A 15,679-nucleotide genomic window follows, 5' to 3' on the forward strand; every position below is an offset into this window, starting at 1 on the left:
CCGGAGCTCCTGCCAGCTGATCTCACGCTGGGACAAGACACATCACAGCCACATCAGCAGCTACTGAGTCCTGCACCATGAGGACAAACAGCTCAGTCTGCATCAGCTGGAGACTCGGCTGGGCAGCAACCACTGACTAGTACAGAAGAGACAGCACTGCTGCTGCTTTCAGATGTGCCCTGGGCTTGGTCCAAATTGGTAGGAAATCAGAGTATTTGTTGTCTCCCTGGCCATGCAGGGACTTGGGATTGCCTAGAGGATTGGCACAGGATTTGGCAAACAGGCAACAACTGAGGAATGTGCACAGAGACCCTGGGCATCATATCCAAACTATTCTGGGACATTCAGAGCTGCCCAGATAAATAGAAAAAGTCGTTAAACGCACTCAAACTAAATGCTGGTAGGTTGTTTTCCTGTGTTTCCCAGGTGAGCCACGGCAAACACTGCAGCAAGTCAAATTTTGGCACAAATAGACAAGTGATACAAAGACATAAGATTTCTCCCATACCCAGAACCAGGTGCTGGAGGCAAGTTCACAAGGGATGGAAAAGGAAGAATAAACTGAGACACAGAGTTACAGAAAGGAAGAGCACAGGTAGAGGAGCCTCTGGGGTCGCTGTGTTGTGCCTTTGGAGAAGACACATAGCAGAGATTTTGGATTAATGGAAGCCCAGTTCATGTGGCAGAGGAGACTCTGGGGCCAAAACCTAAATACGGCGGGTTTCTGGGGAGCAAGCTGATAGTCTCCTTATGATTACTATGGCTAGATGAGAGAGGTGAGGAACTTACTTTATGGAGTTGAGCGCAAGTTGTTTTAAGGTCCTCAGGTCGGCATTCATCCCTCCGATGGCCATGAACACCTCGTAGAAGTCATAGGAGACTCCCTTTGCTCCAAAGATAGGGGGATCATCGGGGCTGATCACAATGGGGTGCCCCTCAGCCATGAGGTCAGCTGCAGGGTGACTCCGCAGGTCAGCTACCAGCAGCAGGACCTCGGTGGGAAGGGTGGAGACAACACCGCGTCAGGTTATTGCTGTAGCGGTGTTCGGATACCTGGCACAGCTGCCTGTGTCAGCAGGGAGCCACCCGGGAGGGACAGCCTCCAGAGGGCTGTTCAGAGTGCATTCTGCTCTGAACTGCTGTGGGAGGGACCAACTTGTCTCCTCAAGGAGATGAGTTTCTTAAATGAATTGTCTAAGTCAAGGCCAGTGGGGTGAATAACTTCTGCTTATGTATAACGATTTGACTGCGAGCATTTCAGGAACAGTCTTTTGGTTACATGCTTGCCATGATGCTTAGCTCAGGGCGTCTGGAGCTGGTATCAGTGTTCTCTCCCTTAAGGCTCACACCAGTACATCTCTACCCCAGAGCATCCTTTCTGCTGCACCCGGGGGACAGTGGGCACCACGTTAATGTGCTGCAGAAGAGTTCCCGCTGCTTATGAATTCTACAAAACCGAGAGACTTCCAGTTACAATCCCTGCTTCTCAGCCTCTGGCCCTCCTGGCTTTGAAGTATTTTCCATTATGTCTCTTTGGATACCTCCCTGGCTCTGGGTCTCATCTCCACTAGGGAAGACTGCCTACCCAAGTTCCTCTGGGTAGGAATATAAATGATTTTTTTTGCTGACTGGTATTACAAGCCTTATATATATTCACAGTGTGTGTCTATGTAGCAAACTGCAGTGTAATGTGGCGCAAGGGAAACAGCCAGCCTGTGTGCATCAAAACTTGTAGCTGCCCCCCAGCTCCCTGCTGCTCCCCACTGCTGTGATGAACCCCATTCCAGTGTCCCAGCCCCAAGAACTAGGCTTTTAACAACATACCTGGTTGGAGATGGGACAGACTTCTACAGGAATATCCCTCTTCAGAGACAAATTTTTGGCTACTGGGTGTTTAATGAGAGCAAGTCCGTGGCCAATCCTGCTGGTGTTCAGGAGCAGTGCATCCAGCACGTTATTGTCTACAGAGGTGCCCTGCCAATCTGAGTAGAGACAGGTAAGAGTCACTGCAGTGCTGTGAGGAAGTATGTCTTCTCAAACTGCTGGATGATTTTGTTAATAGATGCCCCAGTTGCGAGGTAAGAGGGTTTCCACTTGCATTTTCAGCACAACAGGGATTTAATTCTGCCCAGGATACTGCTCAGCACAGAGATATCCATTCATTTCACCTGGCTTTAGATGTCTACAGTGCTGCTCTTACAGCTAAGCTAATCATGCTGGTCTCCATTCATTGTCAATGGAGAGAAGCAATAATTTGTGGGGAGTAGCCTGTGCAACAGGGTGAGATGTACTGTGCCTTAGAAGAGCTTGTTACTGCCCATGGCTACAAAAGGAGCCCAGAGAAACTAGTTCAGAAGTAGACCCCTTCTCTGTAGATGTCAACAAGCAATACACATAATGCACAAGTTAGACACAACTGTCATGCATGGTTAGAATAAATCCCACCCATACTGACTGAATAATACACATTGCCCCACTAATGAAATGAAGGGTACATTGGTTACTTTGATGAGCGTATTCAGTTAAGACTCAAGGCTGGCTCAGATATTTCTTCACCTTAAAATGTAAAATAATGGCTCAGGAATTCTCCTGCCACTATGAATGGGAGGTGAGTGCTGCTCCAAGAAGGAAATGGCTACCAGCAATAACTCTCACAGCATGACTCCATGTCAAAGACACTGAGCAGTGTGACACCTGCAGTCAAAAGCAGGGAGTAGGTAAGGGAGTGGTCCTGTAGGAATGCTACAGCAACAGGCTGACATGGGGAGAAGCATAAGGAAAACTGATTATGTACACATGTATACACACACATCATCTTGGTACATCCAGGCTTGCTTCTTCTGTGCTTTGCAAGATTTCAGTCTTGCCTCTGTAAGCAATAACAGGCCTCAAGCCCTCATGCTTACCAGTCTCGCCAGCATGGAAAAAGTACGGCAAGCTGACCCCCATGGAATACGGGATGGTCAGGGCATCCTTCAGGTCCCATAAAGAATGACCTTCATCCTCATCACCAACCTAGAGGAAAAAAGAAAGGTATTTTTGAACACACTTGGGAAGATAGTGGGAATAACAGCTATATATCACTGAGGCGCCAGCTGTACAGAAATTGCAATGCCGTGGGGTGGGGAGCTGATTCTTTCAGGGGATTTTGCCAATTACCCTGAACAAAATCCTTAGCTGGAGGATTTGAAATCCATTAACACTGATTTCAGTACAGCAGCAGAGGTTCTGCCTCTGGTATACAACATATGCCATATCATATATGTAGTTATATCACTAGGGGTTAATGTGAAGCCACAGAAGAAACACGGTTACCAGGTCGAAGCCTGCCAGGGTGTCTGGGAATTGGGCTCTGAGTGCCATGGCAGTGACGATGGCTTCTTTAATCTGGGAAACATTCAGCATCCTAAAGAGCAAGAGAGAGAAAGCAGTGCAGAGGCTCACTCCCATGGGCCCGCCTTCTTTGGGTTTGACTTGTGAAATGGGGCCCCCAGGGGTATTTCCAAAATGCAAGTTGCTCCCGAATCTGACAACCAGCTTCAGGTCTCCAGAGTAACAGCAGCAGAAAATTGATATTATGAAAGGAAGCCCCTGAATGACCAGGAAATGCCTGGCTAGACCCTGCTGTCACTTGAGTTGAGGCATGCCTGTCTGACTCACTGGCTTTCACATCCACCATGCAGGGAACACAACAGCGTGGAGAGAAAATGTTTAATTTTTTTTCCTCTCTCGACTGTTTTGTTGGGAGGTGAGACACTGACTGCATTTCAAGAGAGTTTTAAATTTGAGGTTGTTCCAGCCCTATCAGACTTTAACATCTCGGCTCGTTTTGCAGACACACTGTGTCCATATCCAAGCTGTCCAAAGACAAGCCAGCTCTGAGCTGGAAACGGCACCGTGCTGAACCAGAGCGAGTAAATGCTGCTGAGAGGTCTGCTCTGTTTGCTCAGGATCACCTCACATGACTTCGTGGCATCTGGCTGACTTGGAGAACAGCCTCGTGCTCCCCTGCGAGCAGCAGCACGAACATACCGTACAAAGGCTGCTGGGAGAGCAGCGTCTGCAGGGTCCCACGGGGGCCTTTGCAGCACCAAGTGCCCATACTCGGGCACTGCTGTCACTGCTTCGGTTCCTGCAGAGACCGGGAGTGTGTCCAGGCTCGGGAAGGGAGCACGCACGGCTTGGACATGCACACAAGCAGCCCTTCCCTTGCTCGTTCCCGCACCCAGGGCTCACGGACTCCCGTCCTCTGGCGCACACCGTGAGCTAACCCTGCTCACTTTGCACGTACACAGACTTATATAGATGATTTCTCACCCTCAGCCTTTTGCACATGCCAGGGAATGCCTCGGGAGTCAACACCCCGGGTCTGACAACGCACGTGGACATTGCTAACCAACTGTGGCACTTCAGCACTGCTTCTCCTGGCCTGGCCCCCTCCCTCCCAGCACAGCCGGCCACGCAGGGCCGCTCTTAGCCCTGCACAGCCTCTGTCTACCTGTGTGCTGTAAATATAATCTTGGCTCCAACAAAGTCAGGGTGCTCCTTCACAAACTGCCTGGTCACTTCCCGATAGGTTGCCACAGACCATGATTTATTGTGCCGGGTGCCATCCAGTTCATACACCTGCAGGATGAAAAGCACATCACAAGCAGCAGTTAGAAGAGATGTTTTACTGGAAGGTGGGAGAAATGAACTGAAGAAAACCTTTGAAGAAACAATGTGTTATGGTCCTGGGAACAGGGCAGGAAAAAAAAAAACCAGCTAAATCTGTGCAGAATATTTTCTTCTTGAAGCCTTTACCAGCTGGCAAGAACCAAGGAATGGTTTTCCTCCCTCCTATGTGATACAAGAAACAAGTTTCTCCATGTTCAGACATGGCAAGCAAGTGCCCTTGAGTACCCAGAGGAGACCATGACCTCTTACTCACGTCTGTATCAAATGCTGGAGTGTTTTGTCCAGCCGTCTGGCGGCTCACACACTCTGTGCCTTGCGGTGGCAGTCTGTCAGCCAAGGCAGCCCCAAGGCACGCGAGGGCCGAGTTCCATAAGCTACCAGCTGGGCTGGGCTTCTGCTCCCCTTTGCCAGAGGTTCACTCCATGACCTTGAGAGGGTCATTTAGTCTTCCCATGCCTTCTCAGTTCTCTGGCAGCAAACTGGGAAGAATAATTCTTTTGGTATACTCTGTTTCATCAGCTTACTCTGGGGATTCCTTACTACCAAGGCTGTACTCAGGGCTTTTGCCCTGATTTCATCGGGGGTGTAGGCACTGAATGCCCCCAGCGATACTAACGCACAAAAGCCCTGCCTGGAGTTGCTCACTCAATGGTGGCTGAATCCCTCAGTTTTCTTCTCACCATTCTTTTCTCTTTCACCCTTTTCCTCCACCCCTCAGCTGCTCCTCTCCACCGTTTTACTTCTGCCTGATGCTGCCCCTTGCAGTGATGAGCCTCACTAAGCCCCCACGCTGTGCTGACCCCCTTGTAGGCACCAGCAGCCGTGGGGCAGCTGCAGATGCTCAGAGGGAACTCTTCCCCAGCTGCAGCCCATGGGAATGTGAGACTTTACACAGCTGAATCTGCAAACACAGCTGGGCTTGGGGGGCTTTTCCACAATGTTTGCTGTTTCACACTTAATCCCAGCGTTCATTTACTTTTCTTCAGGGGCCGCTTCTGGCAGGCTTTGCTGCAAGGAGAGGTTTTGCAGTGTCAGTGCTGTTGTCCAAGCCTTGTAGAGGATCTCCAGCCACACGAGCATCTTGTTATTCCTGTCACACCCTGCTCACCTTGACTAAAACAGTAAAGTGTTTCCCTTCCCACTCATCCCAGCTTCAGCCCGGCTGTCCCTTCCCTGCCCATGCTGCACTCCAGTCCAGGGCAGTTGCAGCTCCTGGCATCCCTCACTGTGGTACCTGGGCTGCAGGCAGCCTGCCTGTACCTCACAGCACACCGAGCTGCTGGGTGTGAGCAAGCCCTGGGGCTCTGGAGGCTCCCATGTCAGCAGCCAGCATTAGGAGCTGGATGGGAAGCAAATCTTCCCTGCCAAGCCTCCCTTCAAAAGACTTTACAACCGTGTCTAAGGGCTGATGGTAAAGGCAGGGTATTTTCCAGTCAGGCCCACGCAGATTCTCTTGGCCCAGAAACATGTGTGACCTGGGGGGATGCCAGTGCTCGTGCTGTCTCACAGCACAGGCATTTTGACATTGCTGTTATTTTCTCTTTTGAGGTACCCCGAAGACAGATGGTGACCGAGTTCAGAGCAACTGCCTTATGACAACCCTCAGCAAAGTAAGATACACGTAAGCTTTGTGGTCTTCTCCCCCTCCTTTTTTTTTTTTTTAACCTTGTCAAAACAGTCTTCTCATCTCAGACACGACTGAGTGGCAGCCTGAAGCCCTGACACCGAGCCCTGTCTTGCTATGGGGCCAGCCCAAGCCTCAACAGGGCAGGGTCAGCAGCCCTGCTCCCCAGCTGTTGGGACAAAGCCAGATCAGCCTCCAAATTTGTCACAGCACCTGCCTGTGTGCTGGTGGAGGTGGCTGTGGAGGCCTGCCCAACAGCAGAGGTGGTTGCCGGGGCACAGACATTCATCTGCAGCTGGCTGGAACCCCCCAGCAATTGCATGCAAGGGCAGGGATTTATGGAAGACGCTGGCAGGCACATTAAGGAGTTAAGCCACCAGCAGGACATCAGCATGGCTACTGAATCCACTGGATGCCGTGGCACCAGCAGCAAACTGATACCTGCATTCCCATTGTACAGCAGCTTCATTCCTGTTGTAATGGACAGTTAAGAAGATGGAGGTAGGTGGTGTAGTGAGGAGCAGCAGCCCTGATTTGTTTCCTTTGGTAAGGCATTTTCCCCTCTGACAGAACTCCCAACTCCACGCTACCCCTCTTGGAGCTGGGCTGGAGGATTGTATGGGAAAGGTGTGCCTGCAGTGTCGAAATTTTCACTGGGAAAGTGGGAACTGTTACACAGCCAAAGAACAGTGGTGTGGTCTGCTGCTGCTTGGGAAGGCATTAGGGCAGAGTGGCTTTGTAGGATATTCTGACCAGCTCTGGGTGACACACAGGGAGAACGGCCTAAACCATTTCCAGCAGATTTTAGTGTTAGGGGCAATGAAAGGAGCAGTTCATGCTTCAAATACATAGCCAAAATTTTAGGTTGTCTGCAAACTGTGCAAGACAGTGCTTTGCCAATTTATTGAGCCTATTCAGAGAAATCATTCTGAAATAAGCTGAGGATTTAAAATAACATAACTATCCCAGAATGAGTCTGTATGCAAGACAGGAAATTTTTTTGAGAATAGCTGCCATAGAACAGGTGATTCTGGTGCAGACAAAGCTGAGATACATCTTCCCAATAAGCAAGATTTTGACACAGCTCCCAGTCAGACTGTACAATGCAGTTTTGTGCTGATGCCACAGTAGGTATCTCCCTTAGCCATTAAGAACAAAGCATGTCTCACTTTCAAGCCCTTGCCTATGCAAATCTCCAACAAAGACCTTTGAATATAATCCAGGTTTTCCAGCATCCTTAGAAGGGCAGGTATGCAAACATCCAAAAACTAAATTCAAGATAGGGCTTGAGAAAAGTTATAGAGAAATGAGGATTTAAAAGAATACTAGAGAGGCAAAAAAATACGTACTGCAGGCAGGATAGCTCTTATCTCGACATACTGCACGTTATCTTCATAAAGCTCCAGCAGCCCCTGGTAGAAATAGGCCTTGAACACAGGTGCATAGCAGATAAGTCCAGAGGCAATGAGAAAGACTTCTTCAAATCTTTTCCAAATGAAAGCCTGAGAAGGGTAGGCCTGCTCAGGGGCATCTGTCACCAGGGTCAGGTTTCTCAGCAAGCTGTAGAGAAGGGAAAAGAGAAAGAATGAGGAGAACAAACAGGACAACTGGCTTTCAGCATGCAAAAAGCCACCAGCTGGCAGCTGAGTGTTGGGTACAGGAGGAAATAGATTCCTCCAGGATAGGTGCGACTTTCATTGTCAGAGACCAAGCTTTGTGCACATGACACTCTCCCTCTGTCATGCTCTGGGGAGCAGCAGGGCAGCGGCTGTGCTAAAGGAGGCACACGTTCCCTGGGCAGGACCAAGAGAAGGTGCAAAGCCCTTCCTGCCACAACAGGGGCCCAAAATCTAACTCAGAGCTTGTTGGCACTGCAGTACAACAGTTGTAACAGCAACTGGTGCAACTAGAAAGCATTCAGGTCATTTTTCTGCCACCTGTATTTACTGTTCTAATGGCTGGTACAGAAGTCATACAAGACGTGTTGAGCTGTAAGCAGGGTAAGACTAGGTGTTCAAAACCTGCCCCTCCCTTTTTCAAGGACAAAATCGGAGTAATAGGGTTACAAAAGCAAGTATGGTGCTTTTATATCACAAGAATTGCACTCTGCTGCCCAGGGGTATCCTTACTCCCAAAGTAGGCATGTACATTACTCCTGCAGACAATACATTCCCCCAAGCACTTTCAGTGCATGTAAAATGTTATGACACTTGGCCCTCTGTTCACCACCTAAAGGCAGACTGAGTCTCCAGGAGATGCCATGTACTGGGCCACCACCAACCTGCTTATTGAGCTCATAAGTTGTCCTGGTACCTTTGTATTGTCAAAATATGCCATCTAAAAAAAGCAGGGGGAAAACAACTGTGAATCACAAATCATTTTCCCCCACCGGTGGACCAACCCTGACACCCTGCCTGCCTGCCTTGCTGATACCTTCTTCAGGGAAACAGCTGACAAGAAGGTCCTGGCTTTTCCTTAGTGGGATGGAAACTCCCACTGTTTCCTCCATAAACTCAGCCGGCATATAAACTTCCTTCAGAAATCCAGAGAGACGGTGGGCAGCGTTATCAAGTAGAGTTTAAGGGAGCCAGTAATTGCAAGATTATCTAATTGTGAGTGACAGCTTGCATTTAGGACAGAGTGAGCATCTGTGCCACAACACCATCCTCTGACAAGCTGATAGCCTTCATCCCACCTGAAGCCTTGCCTCTGGCAACAGCTGGTGGTCACCTGAAGAGGAGTTCATAATAAATTTCTCAGGGCAAAATCTAAATGGCAGTATAGAGGTGATTAACTTCATTCCTGGGTGGAAAAATGGAAGGCATTGCAGCAAACTGTAGAGCTGTTTGCTTGCAGGTGGGTGGGCTCACCAGCAAGGCCAGGCCTGGATCTTATCTTGTGTCAGGGGCTAAGCAGGTTCAGATAGAAATACCTTCAGCCATGCTTCAGCTTTCATCCCAGTATATTGTTTCCCCTCAATAACAGCTACTGATCTTTAATAATGTTCTGTGTTTGATGTCTTGGCCTCCGTCCTCATGCAGTGTTCTGCTCTGTTATATGGGAGGTGTGGGTTTGATTTGTGGTCTTATTATCTTCGTCCAGGACGCTTCTGTATTAGCACCACCCCCCTCTACAGATGTAAAATGTGATCTGGTCCAAACCCATAAACTAAGACATCCTGGACAGAGATATGCCTTTGGAGTCCCTCCATCATGCCCATAAAACAGAGCCCATTCCCCCAGGATTTGCCTGCTGTTTCACTCTCTAAGGGTGCTCTTCCAGGGGCTGCAGTTTCCTTTCTTCCTCACTCTGTTAATTTCTTTGCCAGGAACAATTTTAGAAGCAAAACTGTTCATAAAGAGATGCTCATACTCTGTTAAGGATGAGATTTTAAATGCTCAACAGTCAGGAAAATTCAGAGTTAAGGTTTCCACAGCAACTTCGGCTCTGCCTTCCCATGCATTACAATAGGGGCTTTGGTGCCATTATCACAGGACACTGGGCAACCTCAGCTACTGTTCAGTAATCCATGCAACCAGAGGAGACTGAGCTGGACCATGGAAGGGGTGGGCAGCGGGGAGCATGCAGCAGTGGGAGACACTGCAGCATCACCCTAGAAACCAGGAATGCAGGAGCCAGGAGCATCTTGGAGGCGCTGATCCAGCTGCCCGAGCTGCGGTGGAGGCCAGCCACCGGCAGAAAGGGTGTGCTGCCGCTCATCAGGGAGGGGAGAGGAGGTTTTGTTTGGGAAGATCTGGGGAAAAGAGACTTTTCCACTTCCCTCCTGGCTGAAGGGCAGCTCCCCTCCAGCTCCGCATGCCAGCAGAGAGCACCTGCCCGGAGCCGAGAGCCGAGTGGGGCTGTTCCCACCAGCCCTGCAAGCACTGAGGGAAAAACCTCCCCGTGGATCAAAAGGCCGTGCAAGCCCGTTCTCGCCACTCTGTGCAGCTTCGTTTCAGATAAGGATGGGTGGTTAGTCGGGCTCCCACCACTTTCTCCCCTTGTCCTGTGAGAACTCGGCTCCTCCAGCAATGAGCGGGCACAGGGCTCCGCTCCCTGCCTTTAAATCTAGCTGTACAAACTTGTGCTTGTTTACTTAGCCTGTGCTCTTGGGCTAGAAACAGCAATAAATCCCCACACCACCCTGCTCCTAAAGGCACATAAATCAAACTGTACTTTTCTTTATAATCCCCTTCCCTTTGAGACTGATTATTGATCCCTACAACTGTTGAAGATTTATTGCATAATAGTTATCCATCCCTGATAACCAGATAATCTCCTAAGGGTTCAGGGGCTTTTGCCATCAGTAGCTCATGCAGATGAAGTAAAACTTCATAAATGCATCTTTTCCTTCTTTTCTGGAATGGGCCTTTGCCAGTGATCAGGTGCAGACTACAAATAGCCTTCCATGTCATGTCATATATGCACCAAACAATGCTATTGCAATGGATATGCCCAAAGGGGTACAGCTAAAATGACCAGCTATGGATTATTTATTTTCAACTGTGGGTTTGCTTTCTCTTTTCCTGTTTTTTTTCCCCAGTTTTCCTTTCCTGTGCTATAGAATGCAAGGAGCAAATGGTGTTGTTGCCTTGTTTTTAAAGGGATTCCTTTTCCTGCTTCTTTTTCTATTCTCGATGGGTAATTATGCCCCTCTCCTCACTGTAGTATCTAAATGTCTTCCAGTGGTGCATTAAATAGTGTGACTAACATCTGTCACATGTGGTTCGTTCGCTTTCTCTTGCTCTCTCATCCCCTCTTCTTCTCCCCAAGGGGAGACTTGTAGAGGGAGTGGAGTGCTTTGTTTCTGCAGCAGATTTTTATTCTCTCTTTTTCCCCCCCCCCCTCATAATGCACACACTACCCTATTTTTCTGTGAGATAAGGCAGTCAGAGGACATGGAGGGGAAGGTGATGGTGGTCTGGGCAGCCGCTGGTGCCCAGGGGAGTTGTCCCCGCAGCCTCAGCCGCGGTGTCGGCTCCCTCACAGATGACTTCATCCTGGTGATGGAGAGCTCCGCTGGGCCGGCGGAGCTGCGCTGCCGGGCACGGCCTTAATCCTCGGGCTGCCGGCGGGGGGTGTGCGGTGGTATTTTACAGATATCTGGAATGTCAGTGCTGTTTCCCTAAATATCTAGGGGCATGCTCTTTCTTTAGAGATGGTAGCCATTATGCTGCATCTTGAGGGGAAAAAAAATGGCATTCTCCTGTATCGTAAAGGACTGAGGAGAAAATAAGTGAGGATTGTTTTTTTTCTTTTAAGTCTCAAAGCAAAATTCCCTTCCTTTCACTGTCTCCTGGCCCATGGTCTCCTGGCTCTCCTAATAGCATCCTTTTGGAAGCTTACCAGTAACACAATACTCCAGGGTCTTGGCCCATGAGACATGTGTGTTTTGAATAGGAATGATTAGACCTTTTGAGGGAAACAAGCAATAACACTTCCTTCCAAAACACACACACACAAAAATGTATATGTCCCTAAAAACACAAACAGCAAAAACGTAATGCAGATACCTCTTTCTCCCACCCCTTCCAGGTCAAGGAATGCTGGAAGATGAAGGAGGTGCAGCTTCTCAAAAACATTTCCATTATTCCCTTCACATTTGCTGATCCACTCTGTCTTGCACGAGAGCCTTTCCCTGCTGCCATATTCCCTTGACACTTCCTTGAAACCACCCAACTGTCCATCCGTTCTTTCCTCTGACATCTGCTTTCTCTCAGCTTGTCAGTGCTCAAGGGCAAAGAGGAGCGCAGGAAAGAGGTAGCCTGGGATGCACATGTTCAAGAGACTGGGAGAGTTTCCAGAAACTGAGAAGCAGAACAGATTGGGGCCTATTCCTGGCTAGAGACCTATTTCCAGACGGCCAAAAACATTCCTAACCCCTAGACTAGTACCCAGGGATTAGATGAAAATAGGAGGGGAAGTGCCTAAACATGGCTCTTGTCCGTGTGTTTGCACATTATGCGCAATGACTCCTCTGTGATTTTGTGGTGATGAGCATGGAAGGGCAAGAAATGAAGGACAACCTACTCAAATGAATAAGTGAGCACCCAGGATGTGAGAGATCCAAAGTTGTACTTGCTCTGGCACGTGTTTGCTGAGAAAAATCACTTAATTGGTCTCTGCCTCAGTTTCTCCTCCACATTTGGGGAGACCACTTCAGCAGGGTCTGTCTCGTATTCCTGTGCAGTGCCTGACACACTGAAGTCCTGCTCTGACTTGTGACTACCAGATAGACAACTAACACAAAAGAAGAGGAATGTGCTAATACTGCCTCTGAAAACAAGTCATGTTTCCAAACAGGAACAGAGGTAACCAAATAATACACAGCTCCAGTCTCCTAGGTGCATAGGATGCCTGGGCCTCAAGCCTCAACCAGACAGAGGCGGAAAGACAACTGAAAACAAATACAACTAAGGGTTGCTCCTGAGACAGTTCTAAATACCCAGTGCAATTGCCTGGGCTCTAAGGAAGTGAAGCTGTTTCAAAATCCAATCTCTTGCACATTATTTATGAGTCTCCTGGTGGGGTTGAAAAGAGCTGGTGCTGTCATCTTTCCCTCCTCATCATTCCCTGTAGAAGTGGAAGGGAGCTAATGGGGAACCAGTTTTCTCTTTGGAAGACGTAGATAAGTGACTTCTCACTAGATCTTATTTTGCCCATGACGTGTCAGGGCAGTTGAGCCTCAGGATATACAAGGTCAAGAGTCTGGGGTCTGGCATTACTTTCTGCTTCCCTTCTGTACCTCTGTAAGAGAGGGAGAGTGGGTGATAGTCTGGAGAGTCAGATTCTTCTGCCCTGCCCCTTGCTGTTGTTGAGAAGGGAAGGCAATATCATGCCAAAGGTCTGGCAGCTCCTCAGCTTCCCAACCTGACCTCCTTTCCAGATCTGTAGGGAACAAAGACAAGACAGCTTCCAAGTGGAGGGGACACCAGCTCCCTAAGAGTTAAAAGGTCTCTATTTAAGAACAAAAGACCTCCCTAAAGAGGGAGGCACTACAGTAAACCATACCAAGTTTCACTTAGGAAATGCTGTAATTAGGGTCATCTGTGTCACCTTAATCCAGCCTCTCCTTGTGTGTTGGCATGGCGATACTCTTTCATCACATGACATCCCATACTATTTTTTTCTAGCAGACCCCAGCCCCGGGAGTGCCACGGACAGCAGTGCCCTCTGAATGGATGTCTACTCAATATTTTCCTTTGTCCTCATCGCTCAGTGTCTGACTTCATGCATTATTTAGTGTGCTCTCTCCAGCCCCCACCCTATGAAGAACTGTATGCTTCCTCCTGGCCTTTTAGGCAGGGCTTTGTCCAGGGATCAATGGCCCCTGGATGGGCAGATATGATTCAGTGGGAGGGGGAGCCAGGCTATTCCCAGCCACCTGTAAGTGATTAGATGGTAGGTGGCTGCTGAGCAGCCAACTAATGCCTTGTGTACTGATAATAGGCTGCCAGCAGTTAAGGCAGGAGATGCCTGCAGGGAGGGAGGCTTTTACAAGAGGGTGAGTGATGCTCTGGGGAGCCATCTGAGGTGTGAGCTCCTGGACAGCTATAGGAGGCCTTACCTGTAAGGGGAGAAGCTCTGTTAGCAAAAGGATGTTGAGGAGGGAGGAGTGCCACCAGGCAGAGGTCCTGAGTGGGGTTTGTTGGCTCAGGCAGTGCCCAGGCTGAGACTAACCCCTTGTCTGAGGGCAGGATGGTGAGTCACAGCTCCTGCTGCCTGAGTGAGGGTCCTGTTGGGAATGAGTGCCTCATGCTTCAGGGTGGTGGGTGCCAGTGGGGTTTCAAAGACAGCCTGCAGAAAGCAAGGTTGGTGTGTGGAGGGGGAGGTTGGGTTGGGTTTTATTTTGGGCTGCTTTGGGGGTTTTTTGCTAGTGCAGAAATTAACATAGGTAGTTTGCCCAACTTCTTACTCCAAATCAAGGCAATGACTTTTCTGCTGTTGGGGAGAGCCTATACATCAGCTACCTGGCTTTCCTCATCCAGTTGTTGGGTACCTCACTGGATGAGGCATCGTGCAGCCCTGTCCCACGCCAGGAGCACATCCAGCCTGGGTGCTGAGGAGAGGTGGGGGCAGGTCACACAAATCTACTTAAACCACTGTTCTCAGCGTGTCTCTGCAAATGACCAGAGTGAGTGCACGCAGAAAACTTCAGTTTTTATGGTCTCTAACTGTGGTGCACTTAGCACTGTAGCCTTCAATCTCTTATATCACCATTTGCATTTTCTATGTAAGCAGTCCTAAATGGAATTCCCCACTTCCAGAGCAGCAAGCGAATGGGACAGTTGGACCAAAATAATCCTGCTGGCTACACAGTGCTGCCATGGAGTACCAGCAGGCTTACAACTCCTCTTCACTCACCTGCTGTCAAACTCGGTCACGTTGTGCAGCTGTTTCCGGTAAGTCTCCAGCAAAACCCACTGGGAGCACTGGGCTGGCAGTGGGTGAGGAGGATGCGGCTTGGAAAAGCGAAAGCGGACGGTGCCCGCGTGGGTGAAGCAGATGTAGCAGTCGGGGAGGTAGGAGGCATTGTACACCAGCCAGTCCACACTCAGCATGGCGTAGTCGTGCAGGTGTAAGACAGCACCTGGTGGGAGGACAAGTACGTCCTAATAATGAGTCAAGGCAGCTGAGAAGAAGGAACCGAGGTTTGATGTGATAATAGTTTGAGTTTGCCCATCCAGGGGCATCTGGAAAAGCTTCTAGATGGCTGTGAGTGACCTCTCCCAGCAAAGAGTGTGCGGCTGCTCTGCCTCCCCCGGGCTAGGGGATGTGGCCCCCTCCACATCAAACACTGGGAAGGCAGAGCGTGACAACTCCCTGGGAGCACAGGGAGGGGGGAAATCAATAGGGAGCTCTGCTTCTCCACTGGGATGGAAAATGCTCCGAGTTATTAAAGGTCTTTCAGACAGACTTTGCTGTGAGCTGGCTCAGGCCCCACTGATTTAAAGAGGAACTCACACAGTAGGCAGCAGTTTACAAGGCATGCTAGCTGAAGCAAAGCTCTGTATCTAAGCTGTTTGAATCCCAGCTTCAATTTTTGCAGCCAGTCTGTGGCTCTTCTTTCAGCTCTCTGAAACTCTGGCATACACCAAAATCCCAGACCATGATACAGTGGGGAATTGCACTCAGATGCAGAAGTACAATCCACTGCTATGCCTTACCAAAAGCATACTCACTTATATTGTACAGCTGCTGCTGGCCAACACAAAGGGCCTCTGGGACACTCTGTTATTGTGCAGTTTGCTGGCAACTGCCAGCCTTCCTGGCACAGGAGGCATCGTCTGTATGCTCACCTTCCTCATCGTTTCATTGGGCTGAAATATCTCCTTTTGCAGAGACTCCTTAGGCCATTGGTGCTTGAACTAAACTTCA

General features: G+C 49.3%; 1 protein-coding gene across 4 annotated transcripts in view; it reads right to left on the minus strand.

The window, feature by feature from the left end:
* Positions 1 to 15,679, minus strand: part of CECR1 (cat eye syndrome chromosome region, candidate 1) — a 54,719-nt gene that overhangs the window by 7,189 nt on the left and 31,851 nt on the right. For all 4 annotated transcript variants that reach the window (XR_001873106.1, XM_017804768.1, XM_017804767.1 and 1 more), the window contains exons 3-9: positions 14,666 to 14,891; positions 7,651 to 7,861; positions 4,499 to 4,626; positions 3,316 to 3,406; positions 2,907 to 3,015; positions 1,825 to 1,982; positions 790 to 992 (exon numbers count right to left, since the gene is read on the minus strand). Coding sequence is in view for 3 of the 4 variants with exons in the window: in XM_017804768.1 (XP_017660257.1) it covers positions 790 to 992; positions 1,825 to 1,982; positions 2,907 to 3,015; positions 3,316 to 3,406; positions 4,499 to 4,626; positions 7,651 to 7,861; positions 14,666 to 14,891 (1,126 nt within the window). In the remaining variant the exon portion in view is untranslated. The remainder of the gene's footprint in view (positions 1 to 789; positions 993 to 1,824; positions 1,983 to 2,906; positions 3,016 to 3,315; positions 3,407 to 4,498; positions 4,627 to 7,650; positions 7,862 to 14,665; positions 14,892 to 15,679) is intronic.

This window comes from Lepidothrix coronata, unplaced genomic scaffold (genome assembly GCF_001604755.1).
Source record: "Lepidothrix coronata isolate B3197 unplaced genomic scaffold, Lepidothrix_coronata-1.0 Scaffold10, whole genome shotgun sequence".
In the NCBI taxonomy this organism is placed as follows: Eukaryota; Metazoa; Chordata; class Aves; order Passeriformes; family Pipridae; genus Lepidothrix; species Lepidothrix coronata.